Below are 20,517 nucleotides of genomic sequence, written 5' to 3'. Positions count from 1 at the left end.
AGTGTGTGGTTGATTGTGTCACATTGGTACATTGCAGTGAGTAGTTGATAGTGTCACATTGGTACATTGAAGTGAGTGGTTGATACACATTGGTACATTGCAGCGAGTGGTTGATAGTGTTACATTGATACACTGAAGTGAATGGTTGATATACATTGGTACATTGCACTGAGTGGTTGATAGTGTCACATTGGTACATTGCAGCGAGTGGTTGATAGTGTCACATTGGTACATTGAAGTGAGTGGTTGATATACATTGGTACATTGCAGTGAGTGGTTGATAGTGTCACATTGGTACATTGCAGTGAGTGGTTGATAGTGTCACATTGGTACATTGTATAATGGGTAAAACAAATTACCATTTTTTAAATTTTATTTAGAGATAGTTATGTGATCTTGCATCCACTGGAAATGATATACAACAGTAAGCAACATGTTTACTTCATAATTTTCAAGACTACACAACTTCCAAACATAGAGAACAAAAATTATAATGGATTCTATGTCACTGATTTATATTTTGTTTGTGAATGTGCAGTAATATATATTCTTATTTCTTGAAAGAATATATTCTGAATTCACTATTATTTGTAAGGTGTTTTCAGGGGGTCATTCTGAACTCCACTATTTGTGGGGTACATGTGAGGTTTCATGCTGAACTGTATTATTAATGGGGCAATTGTCAGGGTTCATGCTGGACTCTATTATTTGCACAATATAACTTCTCTCCAGCCAGAATAGGGCAAAGTTGCCAAAAATAGGGAAAAGTGAGTTTAGAAAGTTCAAAATGTGTAACTTTTAACTTGTGGTTTTGAATATGTTCATGTTAAATCAGTAAAATACTAATGAAATACTTTAAAACTGTAAAAATATTAACACATTTCTTATCTTGCTTCACCACAGTGGTTTTATAACATAGTTTTTAAATAAAAATTCATCCACAAAAATAGATTCAGTCAAAACCAGCAGCAGTTTCTATAGTAGAAGTTCACTTTTTATATGTATATAGAATGAAATATTGAATGAAATGATTAATTTTTTTCTGTAACATGGATTTGTCTATTGAGTTATAATTGAATTTCAATTGGACTAATCAAGTTCAATTTTTTCCTCATATTTTCGATGATCATACCTGAATTATCTACTGGAATTTCATAGAATTTCAGGCACTTTGATCATTAACAAGACTTAATTTTTCTATCTTTCCACCTCTCCTTTGAATGGAATATTACCCAAAAGTTGATGCTTTACTTTATTTTAATTTGTTTCATTGAGACAGAAGTGTTTTTTTAAATATATTCATATGAAAAGATAGATTCATGGGTGACTGTTTTGTCAGAGTTGTTCTGCTTGATGCCTACTGTGTTAGATGCGATGGTTATAAATGACAGATTTAAGGATCTCTGTTTTTGTAACATGAATATTTGCTAAGCAGCACAAAATAATGTGATCATTACATTATGTCATTGATATGATATCACTTGTTACCTACACGTGCGATTGTGCTGTGAACTCTAGGACAGATTGAATGCAAGTTGGTGTGATTGTATGTTTTTCTTAATGTACCTAGGATTCTAATCTTCAGCATATGCAGATTTAGTGAATTTTTCAGTTTTCATTAGCTTTTTTTTCCATGGACTTTTTTGTGATAGGCCATTGTTTTCTATGCTCTTCTATTTAATGAGCATTCATAGTAGATTTTTAACAAAGAATAGTGCAAGAAAGAATACACACCAACCAATCTATTTTAAGTGAATTTGGATGTGAATTTCCTATGTAAATGTCCTGCAGGTAATAATCACCAGCCTAATGCGTTCAGTGGCTCTGTTTTCCTAATCAGACAATGGTTTCTCCCTGTCCTAAGCACTCAGTGATGACTGGCACTTATCTACAGTGACCATTCAGCCTACGTAACTAATTTTAACTTCCTGAAGAAGGCATTGGTTAGATACAGGTGTATCATGTGAATCAATATGCAAACATTTTTATAAATTCTTCTGTCACATTCACAGTGCAACTCAAAGGTGTCAGTACTGTATGTCAGAATCAAACGTGAGATATTTTTTATCATTTGGGTAGAGGGTTGAAGCAGTTCATTTGCTGGATGGTGGGAAAGGACATGTTATTACAAAACAAATGTAAGTTGCCTTATTTCGCTAGTGTTATGCAGTGCTAAAAAAATCTGATAGCCCAACACCCAGGGCCCCTCTAATTTAGATGGGTCTGTCCTGTATTTTAAGTGAGATGCCCATCAGGCTTGTTGAAAAATAATTATAATTTGCCTGAGGAAACTTTGATCACACTAATGAAATGTATAGATGTATTTCAAAATGTGGATATACCTACCATAACACAGTGCAATCTAAATCAGATCACCACTGCCCTACATGAAAAAGAAATCTAATTTTAATCAAATTGAAGCTTGGCATGTCATGCTAAAAATGATTTTGTACTCCCAAAGCCCCTGACAAGGTCATGTTTCAAGAAAACACATTTATTTTTAGTAATCTTCAGCAATAGAAAGAAAAATACCCAAACACTTTTCAGTATATACCCATTACATGTGGCATGTATGAATGGTAAACAGTCATGAATGGAGCTGATGTAAAACTATCCACTGGGCAGTTTTTAATAGTGGCAATTAAAGGAAAAGAGGTCAGGTATAAATCACCATTTTACATATTACTTAATTGCTTGACAATTGCTTGTGAGATGTGTTTGAAGGCTGCAGTGGGTGAGCCCATTGTGCTAATTTGCATAGGTAGGATCAGGAAGTGGAACAACCCATTATAGGTAAATTAGAGATGCTAGATGCATGTACAAGGACAAAAGTTATTACATATCATTGTCTTGAATTAGAATGTTTAAGCCATATGTATTATATTTTTGACAAGTTTGTGAACAGTGGCAATGTTTCTTTGAAGTCGGATTTATCTTGCAGGCATATATAGAATGCAAAGCATGATTGTTTCATTTGTTAGAATAGTGTTGAAGTGTAATTCATTTTTGAAGCCGATTAAGGAAGAAATTAGCTATCAGCAAAGCCCAGCAAAAGTAAATTTCAGAACTCTTGGCTTAATGGCGTTTTACTATGTGAAGCATGCCAGCCAAAAAAACATAATGGGGGGGGTGGCTATTAATTCTTTGCACATGCTGGAAACAACACATCAACATGCATCAGCTCGCTTATTTCACCAGTTTGAAGTTTGAACACCAGGACCATCCAGTCCCTTGTGAGTGTAGTGATGAACACTAATGACACTTTGCATTGCCTTCAAACCCCTTTGAACCATAATGAATTTAAATTCAAATTGTAGCTATTGCAACCTTATGTGACAATATTAAAAAAAGGGGAAATTTGGTACATGTGGAAATTGGAGTCCAGGCTTGTTGAATTTCATTTGGGGCTTTTGAGTTTATTTAAGTCACCAGACCTGGGCCGGTGTTTAAAAAAATGTTTTTTGAGCACTGGTTATGTATATTTAATTTATATTATGTGCTTAAACTTTGTCTATGATTGAAGCAAAAATTTTGGCCTACCTGACTATTGTCTTTTTTCTAGCCTTGATTGCAACCTTTGAATGTTCAGGAAGCAAACTTGTTGACAATATTTCTGAATATTTCCATTAGAAATTACCCATGTCCAGGCAGGGTTCTCAGTAGACGTGTACCTTGGATTTTGATGTGTGGAATTTAAATTTTACCCATTTCTGACACATGAAAATTTGAACCAGTGCGTTTGTATGGCACATGATTTCAGCTGGAGCATCAGTATTAATTGCCAATGATTTGCCTCTGGCATAATTTCCTACTTAGTGTACACTGTCCATAATAAATTGATTGTATAAATTGATTGTATGCACCAGTGATTGTCATTGACTAGACCAGTATTTTCCCCTTCTTGGCCCCTATGCAAAATTAATGTAAACTGGGCAGAGCCAACATATCACATATGTCATGCTTAGGTGGATATGACTGAATCAAGGTTAGATCGTTTCAACATTATCTTTGATGTTTATGACAGAGAAAGAGGGAATCAATCATGACTTGATTGGATTAACTTTTGAATGATATAGTGTCCTTTGTTTCTTTGCCCATCAACCTGCATATACATTTACTACATGCAGTAGGACAAATGTATCATTTGAAAGGCCATCTATCATAAATACTGTTTTAGATACAATCCAGTGCATTTTAATTCTTTTAAATCAAATATAAAATCTGTGTATTTGTGTGTATTATCCCCATATTAGAGTAACCAGTGGGAACCAGTCACCTGGAGACTGGCATTTGTGTTCCATGAACTTATTTCTGGTTACATTAGATTTTCATGTGTGCCTTGTCAGATTTGTCTTACACGTCAAATTGTGCATGTTACCAGTAGGTGAGTTTTTTCATTCGATATGCACTGCTCTGGTGGACTAAGTGGTTAGAGCATCCGCTTCTGATGGGGGAGGTTGCGGGTTTGATCTTCAGCTGAGTCATACCAAAGACTTATAAAAATGGTACTGTCTGCAATGTCACACTACAGACATCATAGCGATATGACTGAAAAATTGTTAAAGCTATATTAAAACGAACTCTCATTTGATTGACAGCATCCAGTCATTAGGACCTTGATTGGCAGCATCTAGTCATTAGGACCTTGATTGGCAGCATCTAGTCATTAGGACCTTGATTGGCAGCATCTAGTCATTAGGACCTAGATTGGCAGCATCTAGTCATTAGGACCTTGATTGGCAGCATCCAGTCATTAGGACCTTGATTGACAGCATCCAATCATTAGGACCTTGATTGACAGCATCCAATCATTAGGACCTTGATTGGCAGCATCCAGTCATTAGGACCTTGATTGGCAGCATCCAGTCATTAGGACCTTGATTGACAGCATCCAGTCATTAGGACCTTGATTGACAGCATCCAATCATTAGGACCTTGATTGACTGCATCCAGTCATTAGGACCTTGATTGGCAGCATCTAGTCATTAGGACCTTGATTGGCAGCATCCAGTCATTAGGACCTTGATTGGCAGCATCCTATCATTAGGACCTTGATTGACATCATCCAGTCATTAGGACCTTGATTGGCAGCATCCAGTCATTAGGACCTTGATTGGCAGCATCCAATCATTAGGACCTTGATTGACAGCATCCAGTCATTAGGACCTTGATTGACAGCATCCAATCATTAGGACCTTGATTGGCAGCATCCAATCATTAGGACCTTGATTGACTGCATCCAATCATTAGGACCTTGATTGGCAGCATCCAGTCATTAGGACTTTGATTGGCAGCATCCAGTCATTAGGACCTTGATTGACAGCATCCAGTCATTAGGACCTTGATTGGCAGCATCCAATCATTAGGACCTTGATTGACTGCATCCAGTCGTTAGGACCTTGATTGGCAGCATCCAGTCATTAGGACTTTGATTGGCAGCATCCAGTCATTAGGACCTTGATTGACAGCATCCAGTCATTAGGACCTTGATTGACAGCATCCAATCATTAGGACCTTGATTGACTGCATCCAGTCATTAGGACCTTGATTGGCAGCATCTAGTCATTAGGACCTTGATTGGCAGCATCTAGTCATTAGGACCTTGATTGACAGCATCTAGTCATTAGGACCTTGATTGGCAGCATCCAGTCATTAGGACCTTGATTGGCAGCATCTAGTCATTAGGACCTTAATTGGCAGCATCCAGTCATTAGGACCTTGATTGGCAGCATCCAGTCATTAGGACCTTGATTGGCAGCATCCAGTCATTAGGACCTTGATTCACATCATCCAGTCATTAGGACCTTGATTGACAGCATCCAGTCATTAGGACCTTGATTGGCAGCATCTAGTCATTAGGACCTTGATTGACAGCATCCAGTCATTAGGACCTTGGTTGACAGCATCCAGTCGTTAGGACCTTGATTGGCAGCATCCAATCATTAGGACCTTGACTGACTGCATCCAGTCATTAGGACCTTGATTGGCAGCATCCAATCATTAGGACCTTGATTGGCAGCATCCAGTCATTAGGACCTTGATTGGCAGCATCCAGTCATTAAGACCTTGATTGGCAGCATCCAATCATTAGGACCTTGATTGGCAGCATCCAGTCATTAGGACCTTGATTGGCAGCATCCAGTCATTAGGACCTGCTGATCCACCATCAACTATGACTGGTTTTACAATTCTTTTTTTTTAGCCCTAATGTAAACAGCTTCTCCAAAGCCATTTCCTTAAACCAAATTTGATTGAGAGCATCTCACCATTTACATTCCCAGTTGATAGGGAACTTTTATATTTCATCCTCACCATCTCATCATTATGTTTTTGTCCTTTTATTGCTTTTTGATAATAAACCACTTTTCATACATAAATCATTTGTCATATAACCATTTTTGGGCACTATATATCCTTACAGTGCTGGTGTGATATAAATCCAAAGCTAATCAGTCGAGAATATCTTAGCATCGACACTTAAAAAATGTACAAAAAAATTATATCGCCCTTAATAAATGAATAACTGACTGCTACTACCTTCTGTATATTAGACCTGTTACAAATATTTTCATAGTTGTATTTTTTCCTTTCAAAATTTTACATAACCTTCTTCCATAATGTGTTATAAAAACTGCATGCTTTAATTTTCTGCTTTGCTTATTGATTCATATTCCATATTTATTCAAAATTAAGTGCCATTTTGAGCCTATTTAAAAAATTTGTACCTGTAATAAGCTAATTCTACAAGCAGGGGTCAAACTAGACTTGAAATTTAGGGAGAAGTGACTTATTCTTTTGGTCAGAATAGGGAGAAATGTGAGCTGAACAGGGAGAAGTTGGAACAAAGCAAGAAATGCAATATGTGTGTGTGTCTCAGTGTGTGTCTGTGTGTTCTCCAATATGAAGTATATCCTCTCTTTCTTAGTATGCAGTCCGCCTTGGAAGCGGAGGGTTGTGGGTTCAAACCCCAGCCTGGTCATACCAAAGACTTTCAAAAATGGTACTAACAGCTGCCTCACTTGGCGCTCAGCATTAAGAGATTAGTGTTAAGTCTGGTCGGCCTGGTGTCAGGATAATGTGACTGGGTGGGACATCATGCTACATGTCTGCGGCATGATGCCCCAGTGCTAGACATCACTGTAAACTGCCACACTGCAGACATTGTAGCAATATGACTGAAAAATTATTAAAAGCTACATTAAAAATCTGAATCACACAAATCCAAATTCTTAGCATGCATATTTGCATTTAACATTGACCTTCAGAGGTTGACAGCTACCATTTATGAGGTGCTAAAAATGATGAGAACTGCATGATTATATGTACCTACATTATTTGGTTCTTCGTAGCATGAAAAAGAAGTCACCACCAATGATTCCTCATGATCATGTACTCAGAACAGCAATATATATTGCACAAGTTGTTGAATGACTTAGTTGTTGAATGACTTAGGCAAAAGACTCTCAGCTTTATTGAAGGATAATTAAGATTCATTTGTTCTTCATCAAAGAGTCACTATTGGTTACTATCAATCACTGTAATGTGTTAACTTTCCACATGCAAAGTACTTAGAAGTTTCTAGATTTCTGGCAAGTCTAAATGATGGTTACGGCAAAGGAACAGATTTCATACTTAGTAGCCCAGTACAGAATAAGGTACCAAACAGATCACATTAACAAACAAGGTATGAAGCAGATTACTTTCTTGTTCTTATTTCAGTTGAAATATAAAATGAAATGAAATGAAATGGACATCAACCAGGCTTGAATCAAAGACATGCTTACTTGCAGAATGTGAGTTACTTGTGGGAAATTTGAGTTGACAAGCTCTGTACATGTACTTATTTTTCCCTTGATGAACCATACCTATTAGTCTAGCTACTACTATTTATGCAGTCTGCTATAAGACTGATCAGGAGACACAAATTTTACTAGTTACCATCCTATGATACTGGTATGCCAATTTATGCCAGATACCAGCAAATTGTAAAGTTGCAGTTGCTATGTAACATCACTCAGTATGGTCTAAATACATTACTTCTTTTGTGTAAAGACATTTGTGTATGTGCTTTCTTGTACATTTGTTGGGATAGTTTCAGCATAATATTGAAATGTTTTGGATTTGGTCAGTTTTTAAAAGCTAACAAATGGCAGGCAGACAGCTTAACCAATATGCAACACTGTAAGCAGTGGGAATCTTGATGGTGAAGTCATGCACATTTCTATTTTTTTTTATTTGGTCTAATTACAGCATTTTGTTTTTCCATTGTTTTTTTAAAAAAAAAATTTTTTTTTTGGTTAATCTGTTTTCCAATCTATTTATGTCATCTATGTGTTATCTCATGTTGGTTTATTTTATTATATAATGATACAACTTGGTCGACTTAGAAACTACTGGTAATGTTAGGTTTGTTTTAATCTATAACCAGTCTATTTTCCATTATTATTAAGTGCAGCATGATTCAGAACCCATTATTATTCATCTTATTGCATAATCACTACATTAATGTATGGCCTTTTACGTAAGATAAGTTTGAAATTAGATGTGTTTGCTACAGATTGAATGAAAATATTTTATTCAACAGACTGGCTTGATTGTGATGGTATAACTTTACTAAAGAGACAAATTGAATTGCCTGATTCTACACGCCTTTTCACTGGTAATTATGGATGCCCAGAATGCTTTAGGAGTTACCGTAGCAACTAATGGGGTAGATGGTTCTGAGGATTCATATAATTTGCAAAAGATACTAGAAAATAGTGTAATTTCAACAAGTACAATAGATGATGTACATTTAGTGCAGGCTCTATATGATTCAGTTAAGGACAGCAATAAGGATATGCTGAGAGATCTTGTGACCAATCATAAGCTGAATATTAATCATGTGTTTATGGAACCATTTGTTCCTCTGACAGAGAGGGGCAGTGCCCCAGTGCATGCTTTTGCTCAGCGAGGGAAAGTAGAAGGCCTTCAATTGTGTATTGAATTAGGAGCAGATGTGACCCTTGTTAACAAGAAAGGAGAGACTCCACTACACTTGGCATGTAAACATGGACATTTTGAGTGTGTTGTTGTCCTTCTCAAGTGTAATGCCTCTGTCAAAGATGTGCAGGATATCAGAGGTCTCACTCCATTGATAAAAGCCATTTTTCGATACGAGACCGTATTCATACAACCTTCCTACAAAAAGATTGTAAAGTTACTACTACAGTCAGGGGTGGATGTTAATATTGGACCTATTTCAGGGATATCGCCACTTCATATGGCAGCCGAGAAGTGGGACTCCTATCTCTTACGAAGTTTAGTTGAACATGGAGCAAATGTGAATGCAGTCTGTGCAAAAGGCACTAGCCCACTCATAACTGTACTGTCAGCTAAACGTTTAAACACTGAAAATGTCAAGATTCTGATTGATAGTGGAGCAAATATTGATTTTAGAACAACAAGTGGGAAGACACCGCTGCACATTGCTGTCTCCAAAAGTGATGATATTAGTGTTGAAAATTTGCTGGAAGCTGGTGCTGATCCAAACATTGAGGACAATTGTGGAAACACGCCCCTATGGATTGCAGTCAGTGAGAACAACACTAGAATAGCACCACTCCTGATTGCTCGTGGAGCAGACATCAATTTCTGTCTGAAGCCTCGTCAGTTGTCTCTACTTTCTCAAGCAGTTATTACACAGTCATTTGAAATGGCACAGTTGCTTCTGAAGTCTGGGGCATGTGTTAGGACTGAAACTGTCATGGGGAGCACTCCACTGCATTTTGCTGTTCAAGCCCAGGATGTTGCCTTAGTGAAGCTCCTTCTTTATTACAACTGTGAGCTTGACATAGCTTCTAATGCAGAACAGTCTCTGAATCCCAAGACCCCATTCCAGATGGCCATGGAGCATGGGAACGAGTTGATAATCAAGCTGCTTTGTCTTGCCGGTGCCACAGTCAGGGAAAATTGGTTGACCCCAAACCGCCTCCCACAAGCTATCAGGGAGAGAGAAGACACTTTAGCCTGGATTTATGAATTTCTTCTTGAACCAAAATCTCTAATGCATTTATGTCGATTGAGAGTTCGAAGCATTTTGGGAAAAGACCTCCTGTCGAAGGTTGATAAACTCTTGGAGGAAAACATGATTCCTCAGAGAGTAGGGAATGCAGTTCTACTAAAGGACATTTTAATCTAAACTCCTTACATTTAGTTATCAAGGAAGTATAATTTTGTTCTATTCATCAAGAAATACTATTTTGGAGAATTTAGTATGGTTGTCTTGACCATCAATATTGAACATTTTTAAATTAGATTCATTGTTGAGTATCTTATCTAATTATGATTTCAGAATTTGTGCATGTTGCATAAAATTCAGTTAGTCAGATTTTCATATAGTTGTGACTAAAAATTTGTCATGTATTTATATGTTATTATTGATGCAGTTATAAATTCTTATTATAGTATTTCCTTACTGTAAGATTCCTCATTATAAAGCGTGCTGTAATATTACACAATGAATTCCAATATATACAAGATTTTTGTAAAAAATTGCTTCCAATTTACTTTTGGTTTATTATAAATGTATATGTTGTTTCACATAAAATTCTAATATCTATCAAAACCTAGCATTTTTACACCAGCCCATTGTGGGCTTAGTATAGAACAGGCCTGATACACCCTATCACATGGGATAAGAGGCAACAAGTGGAGGCAGAATCCTCATTAGAACAGTGGTTATGATACTAGACCCATGACCAAAAGAGTGCAGTTTCAGATCCTACCATTGGATCAGCCCCAGTTGATTAGTGTTGTGTCTTTGGGTAAGACTTCATTCCAATCACCTCAGCACTAAATAACCTGTGTGTGTTGCTGTTCTGTTAAACACCAATCCAAGCTTTGTTTATCATTTATGCCTGTATACAGTGACCCTGCCTATACCATGGTACACTTTATGGCTTCTTGGAACAGCATTATTGGAAGGAAACACTGTACTGCTACATAGTTTCACTAGATATTCAAGTAAAACTCCATATTTATCATTCACATTCCCCATGAGGGTATAACGCATAAATGAGTGTCCTTGATATCTACCTTGCCCTTTATTGATGCAATCGTATAGCATGATGGAAATTCTTCTTTTTTTTCTTATTTCTTTCACAGCATTAAAAAAACTACATACATATTATAGTTGTCAAATATTCTTGAATAATTTGATGTGCCCTTGATAAAACTCATTTATTTCATTGACTGAGTCAGTTCTGAAACTGAACATTTTCTTTGGAAGATCCCGCTTCATTAGTAAAACAAGCACTGGTTACAGGAGCAATTTAATGAAGTAATAAATGTAGGGAATGCAAAATAAGGATGTGCAGTTTTGACGCAAGTAGTTCATTATTTAAACGAAAAATTGGCATGAATCCCACAACGACACATCCTAGAATAGGGTTCTAGGCCACACCCTACACACGCATCCTGGACAATAACTGCTTGGTCAATAACCACCAGAACATGTATGTAAATGTTAAGCAGAATATATATATATATATATATATATATATATATATTACAAAAATTCAAGAGCATCATCCTGAACAGTGTCACACTAGTGACAAAAATTGAGCTTTACAGGTACTTTGATGCCTATTGCTTCAGCCATTGATGCCTCTGAAGTTGTTGTATGGGAACTTTGTCAATCAGTAATCCTGGACTTCTTTGAAGATACATGTATGTACATTGGTAGATCAAAGGTGTTAACAATTAAAACCAATTTTTGTATATCGCTCTGTGGAACATGTTTTTATCTCTACAGTTATCTTCCATGTACAAATGTAAGGACTGGCATAGGCATTTTCAAGACAACATGAGTTGCTGTCATCCCAATATTTATAATTTTGTAAGTCCCATCATTAAAAAAGAAAGTCCTTATAACAAGTTGTCAGTACAGAGATGCTCGATGGACACAAACCTGACCCTGCAGGAAGGCATTATGCTAATTGCAATTTATGCATTGTTTTTTGGGTTCAAGACTATGCCAACAGAGATGTAATACAGTACTTGGTACATATTGGGGGTAGGTGTTATTATCCTAAGGGGTTAATGACTTATGGGAGGTATTGTTCCAGGGGGTTGTTACATATATATATATATATAGGTTCAGTACCCACCATCAGTTCAGCATGGATCAGTTGCTATGGTGCATTCTTGGGCAGGAAATTTTACTTGTTCAGGCAAAATATAACATTTGTATTGTTGCTGAAACATACAATACTGATCATTGAATTTTAGTAAAGCTACATCGGATTTTTTGTCTCCATTAAGAATTTGGGAAGTAATTTCTTTCAAGAAAAATGGACATCTCTCATTGAAAAGTATCTTAAAATTGTTAAAATAAATCATTGTTTTTATCTTCTCAGTATTTTCTAATGAACACATACTCCACTATTGAAAGAGTGTGCAAAATGTTGTAATATATGTTTAATTCACAGTTGCTGTTAAAACTGTAGCTTGTATCAAATTTCATCAGAAGATTTTTACTTAGATATATACTCAGTACCACAGTGGAATTTAATTTGTGGGCATACAAAATTAATTCGGAATATTTACATTTTCTTGCCTAGTGGTTTGTATGTACTTAAAACTATGAAATTGTATAATCTTGACAAATCTATAGCACGCCACAAGGGGAGAGAATATTTTTATAAGCAAGCTGTTTAATGACACTTTATTTCAGTTTCTTTCTTAACAATGCAGCTTAATAAATGTTACTAAAGTAAATATATGTAACCTGTTGAAAGTTGGGCCAAATTTTGCACTCTATGGTGTCCATCACTTTCACAAAAAATTTGGTCTTTCTTTTTTTTTTAATATTATAATATGTACATTACTAATCCTAAAACTTGTTTTATCGAATAATATGTGTATATGTATTTTTCTTCAACATGCTGCTAATTTTACTGTACTTTTATATGTCTTTTATTAAACAGCTATGAATAGTTACACTGTTTACTTTTCAAGCTGACATGGTCCATCAAACTGATAGATAAACACATAAATTTCATTCAGCAGTTTTTACAACTATTCATTTAAAATTTACAGTAGTAAAAATATTTGTTCCATGAGATTTCTTCATTAACGTGTTAAAATTGGATTTATACTAGCAATACTCGAGATAATTTTTTTTTTGTTCAAGTCTTTTTCTTAAAAGCCGTGACAAGGTAACTCAGAGCTACAATGTGAGCCTGTCATTTCCCAATCATGGGGAGATAAACAGCTTAATTCAGGAGGTGCAGTTATTTTTTGTTGTTGTTGTTAAAACAATTTCTTGTCATGAAAAAGGCTTGTTCCTTTAGTCCTTTAGCAATGGATTCTATTTGGATCTTGCACAGACCTCCCCCATTTATAATTTTTATTTACTTCCATCTTTAATGAATAATGGGTCCTACCTCATTTCCTTAATTGTATCCAAGAAGGTGCAGAAAATGCTTATGTATGATAGAGAAGTTTGTTTATCTGTATATTGTACATTTGGTAGATATTATCACTTCAATATCTTAACTTGTGTTCTCATTAACGTATCCTTAAAACAGAACTTAGGGCATTAATTTGTATATACCTGGCGTAAGGTAAAGGTACATGTATTATGTTTCAGTGGCTGTCCATCTTTTGCCTATGTAGTTTCCACACATTAACTTGAGTTCCCCACCATCTACAGTCATCACTTTGAGTATAAAAGAACCTAATCAGTTTCAGGCTCAAAACATCAAAGTCATTCTGACTGATGTTGTTGTTGTTATGTTGTTTAATGCCATTTTTCAGCAAAATAGGCCATAGATGGCAGCAAGTATAACTGGTGGAGGAATAACCCAGAAAAACCCTGGAAAGAACCACTAACCCATGGGAAACTACTGGCAAGCTTTCTCACATACACTGTACCCACATTGTTTGAGGCAGAGACTCGAACCTGTGCAGACAGGTGAATGCACTTAATGATGGAGCCTATTGATTTTAAGGTCAAGGGGTCACAGTCATTGTGACTGAAACAAGAAAACTGGTGTATGCTTGCAAACTATTTAGTTATCAACAGTGTACCTTTACTAATGTTAGTGAATGAATTGCATGCAGGGTAAGAAAGACGCCTATTGATCTTGGGGTCAAAGTGAATATCGCAGCTATTAACAGAAGAAAACTAGTTTTTGCAGAATAACTTTTGTTTTAGACCATGCACCTTGACCATAGTTTGTAGAAGGCTTGCATTTTAGTCCTATTCAGAAGGTTAGGATCATTGAGTTCTTGAGTAAGTTTCTTGACCACATTTTGTGGATGGGTAACTCACAAAGTAAGAAAGAAATCAAAATTGAAGTCATTGTCGTGGTAAGTCTCAGATTAGAAATCTTCCACATGAACCATACAAATACCCACATAAAGGACAATTAAATACAGGGCAGACAAATAATGTTTCTTTCATGGTATTTGTATTATGGCTTTGTAGTTCATTTGACCCTTTCTGCATCATTTGAAATGGTAATCAGTGAATTTTAGTGCATGTTATTTAGGAAATTTATATGTAGTTTTATCACATACCACTACCTTGTTTCATATTGGATATTGTTTATAGTTTCTAACACTGTAATGCAAGATGTTCTTGTAGCTTTGAAAGTACATGTAAAGCAATGTATTGAATGTTTTATAACACTGTGATAATGTGCAACCTTTTTGCAAGAATTCTCTTTTGTATGTAAATCGTTTTATCTACCTTAGCTTTATGTACTTTTAAGGTTAAATTTTTTTATTCTTAAGGATAAAGTAAGAACTCCATATTTAATATATATTTACTTGATTTATTGTAGTCTACAGTTCTGTTAAATTGTATTTATATAATGTTTACAGTGTCAGACATTGCATAATATCATAACATGTGTGCATAGTTGGCTCTGCTGGTCCTAGACTAAAAGCATATCAGTTGGCCATCATCTCTCTGTCCCTTAGCAGAAGTTTGTTATTTTTACTCTTCCTAAACTAAATTGCAAATTGCCATGAAAAATTGTACACACACATGGTCTTGTTGGTCCTAAATGAAAATGGTGCCATTTAGACATCCATTTTTAAAATCTTGCTACTTTTGCTGAGAAGACTTCTTATGATGTCTGGTTGGTGCCTAATGAAAATGGTGCCACTGATGTCCAGTATGTCCACCTCAACAGCCATCCAGCCAACAGAACATCATATCAACATGAGTTTTTAAACAGTACTTTTATGATGTCTAGTTGCTCTGAAATGAAAATGGTGCCTACTTGAACTTCACTATGGACCTCATGGTAACCATGTTGAAATTCTGATCACTACTTCTCATGGATGGATGGAGGTGATGACATGGGGTTTTCACAAAAAGATTTTTAAAGATGACAGATTGGTCCAAATGAAAATGGTACTAATGGAAAGTTATATTAATATGGGGTTTTCATTAGAAGACTTCTTTGATATCTAATAATAAAAATGATGCCAATCTAACATCCAATATGGTCACCACTGTGGCCATCTTGAAAATCTTCTCATTGCTGCTACCCACGAATGAATGGCCATATTTACATGTTTATGGGGAAAAAAATTTGTTACAATTCCTGGTTGGTCTAAATGAAAATGATAGAAGTATCACACCCACTATAGCAGCCATGATGTCCATCTCGAAAATCTTGTTATTGCTACTTCTCCAATATGGATGGTCACATTCACCAAAGGTAGAAGAAATTTGATTTATCATAGATTCATGGCTTTTCTTTTTTTGGCAGTTTGGCAACAGTCCTTTGTAGAGACTCTCATTCATGGATGTGACTAAAAGCTGTGAATTTGAAATCCTTATACAGCATATATATATATATATATATATATATATATATATATATATATATATATATATATATATATATATATATATATATATATATATATATATATTATAAAAATGAACTAGCCATCCAATGATAATGTCATTTTTCACAAAACTACACAAATTTTATATCCTTGAAGAAAAAAAGAATTTACGGTATTTCTGGACTTATTTCTTGTAGATAATTATCTCTGTATTGGTTTATATAATGTTCTTCAAGGACAAACACAGCAATGACACATACATTTGAAACATAACAAGAAGGAGGTCTAATCATAGACATTAGCATAAAAAAATATCCCTCTTACAAAAACGCAAGGGGGAATTTCCCCACATTGAAAATCCTGGGAAATCCTATGAGAGTTATCTTGAGTATATCTCCATATGCTGACTTTATTTTATGTTTTGATGTTCATGAACTCCTTTTTAATCTGTATTGAGCTTATTCATGAATACATTCCTGCCATTCAGAAACGGGCTTCACTGTGTATTAGCTTATTTCATGAATACATTCCTGCCATTCAGAAACGGGCTTCACTGTGTGTGTATTAGCTTATTTCATGAATACATTCCTGCCATTCAGAAACTGACTTCACTGTGTATTAGCTTATTTCATGAATACATTCCTGCCATTCAGAAACGGGCTTCACTGTGTATTAGCTTATTTCATGAATACATTCCTGCCATTCAGAAACTGACTTCACTGTGTATTAGTTTATTTCATGAATACATTCCTGCCATTCAGAAATGGGCGTCACTGTGTATTAGCTTATTTCATGAATACATTCCTGCCATTCAGAAACAGGCATCACTGTGTATTAGCTTATTTCATGAAAACATTCCTGCCATTCAGAAACTGACTTCACTGTGTATTAACTTATTTTATGAATATATTCTTGCCATTCAGAAACTGGCTTCACTGTGTATTAGTTTATTTTATGAATACATTCTTGCCATTCAGATACTGGCTTCACAGTTTATTAGCTTATTTTATGAATACATTCCTGTTATTAAAAAATTGACTAGACACTTTTTATTAGTGATCCTGTTTTCACCCATGAAATCTAAAACTTGAAATCATTTTGAAAGGTTATAATTCTGATATTGCTAGATAATAAACAGTAACTAGAAGTTTGTTGCTGTGAAATTTTTTATTCCAATTTCAGTTTTATTGAAATAAGCTAATGGCTATTAAAAAATAGCCTGACCTTTGCTAGCTTAAATTATTGCAACTATCAAGTTCTGCTAGTTCTGAAAGGAAATTAAATGGCCTACCCCCTGTGTTGATTGAAGTATGGAGTTCCCAGATTGAGGATACTTATTGTATACAAAGGCTGCTTCACACATATTGCAGTGTACATCTTAGGTATAATAGGTGGTCAGGTTTTTGCTAAACAGCGTTGTCAGATCTGATTATGAGTTCCATATCAGAAACTCCCAGCATCTGATTTGGATACTTTATAGTTTGTAAATATCAAGACTGTTGGACATGTCAGGTATATATATGGATTTTTGATGGCTTGATATATATAACAGATTAGAGATTTTTATAATTTTTTCCTAGCAGGGATTGAACTTGTGCCATAGGTAGGATTGCCTATCACCATACTCTCATAAACCAGCAACATAACCCACATGGTCATGCATTATATATATATATATATATATATATATATATATATATATATATATATATATATATATATATATACACACACATGCACACACGCGCACACTGGTATATAAAAGTAAAATTTGACATGAAGGATCACCATTTTGGATGACCAACTGTCCCTGCAGGACCAGACTTTCCATGCACAGATTATCAGTACAGTTTAACCTGTCTTAAAAGAATACTGCTATGAAAGACTATCGGCTTTGAAGGACCAGATGCTCACTCATTGTGTGAACTAATATGTTATTGGTACATAGAGAAATTACTGACACTGAGAGTACACCTGTCATGAAAGAGAAGGACCATGTTTTTGTTTTTTTTCAGAAGAGGTGAGACTGAGAAAAAAATGTAATTTGGATAAGTATTTTGGAATTAAGTGGCAGATTGGTGAAGATTGCACTGAGATTCAGAAGGGTACAAAAGTTTCTAGAACTGATAGTTTGGATGGGACAGTAGCCAACTGTAAGAAAAGTGCATGATGCCCTGCTTAGTGTTTGGAATGAGACCATTCCTTGGTTTGAGAAAATTCAGTTTCACTCTGATGGACAAACAAGAGCTGTATGACTGTGGTATAAAGAATGTGGAAAATTAAACTGAGTCAATGGCTCATCATGCTCTCTATCTCATCTGCAAAGTTCTAGATTTTCTAACATTGATATATATAGAGGCCACCTAGTCACTACTGCGTACATGATATCAATTTTGATGCATAAATATTTAAAGAATTACAGGTAATTGCAATGAAATAAAACTGACATGGTTTTGTATCTTTATTCCTGGCATTATTAGAAAAAGTTCAAATTGTTGAGTAAATGGGGTTTAATGGAGACCAATAGAAAATAAAGGGAAGCATAACCATTGGATGCTTAAGATTGAAATTTAATTTTGAATTTGTCCACTGTCATTATGTCTGACCTTTAAATCTTTAGTTCTATCCTTCAAATTTTATTTTGGATGAAACTGACCTCCAGATGTATTTGACGCAGCTACATTTATCTGTCAATATCGAGCCCATTTTGATTCGTCAAAGACCTTGTCTTGTTTCTCCAGCTGCTTACCAAGCTGTACATGGACACAGCTAAGCTGGTGTGGAATGGAAATCCAGCAGATGGGAAGGAAGCTATCCTCAAATTCTTTGAAAACCTGCCATCATCTGAACATAAGATCGATTCTTTGGACTGTCATCCCCTGATAGGTTTGTATCCAGTAACTGTCTAGTATCAGAATTGTTAATTACTGTTTTACTATCCCAACATATCAGTAGATCAAGTTAAATGTATATTTGCAATATTAAATACCTTATTAGCATCTTTGATTCTACTTATGTATCACTGCAGCATTATCAGAGTTATATTTTTTCAGGCAATAAAAGTCCATGCAATCTGTGCATGATTTGCTTCAAGTTATGAACAAATTATATATTGTGTATTTATTGATTCTGCTGCAAGCAGTGTTTATCTAGCTCTTATCCATAAACTGCTTTCTATGCCTCTTTATAAATATTGTCTTACAGAGCTTGTCAATTTGCAATCTTAACTCTGTATGGATGCGGGATAGAGCCAAATTTTTGCCACTGTTTTATATGTGCATGCACACATGTGTGTGTTTATGTAGTTTTATGTATGTGTGTGTATGCATGTATGTATATATGTATGTATAGGGGACAAAGGCACTTAAACAATCCTGGCTGTAGTGCCAATTAATTTTAGTATTTTAAAAAATGTAAAGATAAAAAATTCAGAGGACTTTCAGAAGAAAAACCCTTCCAAAATAAATATAAAAAGATAAAAGATGCTGAAATTCTTGAAATGATTTTTGAACCAGGTAGAAACTACACGCTATTATGTCTGTTAGGTAAGCAATGATGAGTAAAAATATATATGAATCTATGTAAGAGTAGATGTGTATATGGATTTTTGGTGCATATGTGTGTTTGTGTTTATTTTATAGGTTTTTCATCTTGTTAATAGCACTAGAAAACCAAGCTTAGTAAATATTTTGAACACACTGCAGACAAAAATGTTTAATTCCAGAAAATCCAATTGTTCGATAGTGATGATCAAAATTGCATATCTAATCAGATCATTTACACATGAACATGGTTAAAGCATCTGCTTCAGACTTGAGAGGTCATGGGTTTGAACCCCGACTGAGTCATACCAAAGACTTATAAAAATGGTTCTAACAGCCACCTCGCTTGGCGCTCAGCTTCAAGAGGTTAGTGTTAGGACTAGTTGGCCTGATGTTTGGATAATGTGACTGGGTGGGACATCATGCTACATGTCTGCAGCATTACGCCCCAGTTATAGACATCACTAAAAACTCCACACTGTAGACATCATAGTGATGTGACTGAAAAATTTGTTAATGCTACGTTAAAAATCAAAATCGCACACACACACACACGCACACCTGTACATCAGTAGGCATTCTTTGCTTCATTGGCTTAGATTTAATGTATTATGGTTAACTGTGCTTACAAGATTTCATAGAAAAACAATACATGTGTGTGTAATATATATATATATATATATATATATATATATATATATATATATATATATATATATATATATATATATATATATATATATATATATACATACATATATATATATATACACATACATATACATATATATATACACATACATATATATATATATATACATATACATGTATATATGTACATATACATGTATATATGTATATATATACATACATACATACATACATACATGTTTTCGTTGTTGTAGGGTTTAACGCCATTTTTCAGCACAAGATAGGATATACATGGTGGCCAGTAGTAATGGTGGAGGAAGAACCCGGGAAAACCCCAGAAAGAACCACCTACCTATGAGAAGCTACTGGCAAACTTTCTCACATACCCACATTGGCCGAACCCAAGACTCAAACCCATTCAGACAGGTGAGATGGCAGTGATCCGTAAGAGTGAGCGCTTTAGACCACTTGG

The 20,517-nt window shown here is 35.2% G+C and overlaps 1 protein-coding gene across 2 annotated transcripts in view; it reads left to right on the top strand.

Moving 5' to 3' along the window:
- Nucleotides 1–20,517, top strand: part of LOC149798225 (NTF2-related export protein 2-like) — a 31,926-nt gene that overhangs the window by 8,454 nt on the left and 2,955 nt on the right. Inside the window, exon 3 of one of the 2 annotated variants that reach the window (XM_089963331.1) lies at nt 18,594–18,738. In XM_089963331.1, coding sequence (XP_089819457.1) covers nt 18,594–18,738 — 145 coding nt within the window. Of the gene's footprint in view, nt 1–8,584; nt 17,000–18,593; nt 18,739–20,517 lie in introns of those variants that run through there. The other variant, XM_089963330.1, reaches the window with a different exon arrangement.

Source organism: Sinohyriopsis cumingii, chromosome 6 (genome assembly GCF_028554795.1).
Source record: "Sinohyriopsis cumingii isolate HCF-2022 chromosome 6, ASM2855479v2, whole genome shotgun sequence".
In the NCBI taxonomy this organism is placed as follows: Eukaryota; Metazoa; Mollusca; class Bivalvia; order Unionida; family Unionidae; genus Sinohyriopsis; species Sinohyriopsis cumingii.
Note: the sequence above shows the minus strand (reverse complement) of the source record. Positions and strands in the feature narration are given on the sequence as shown.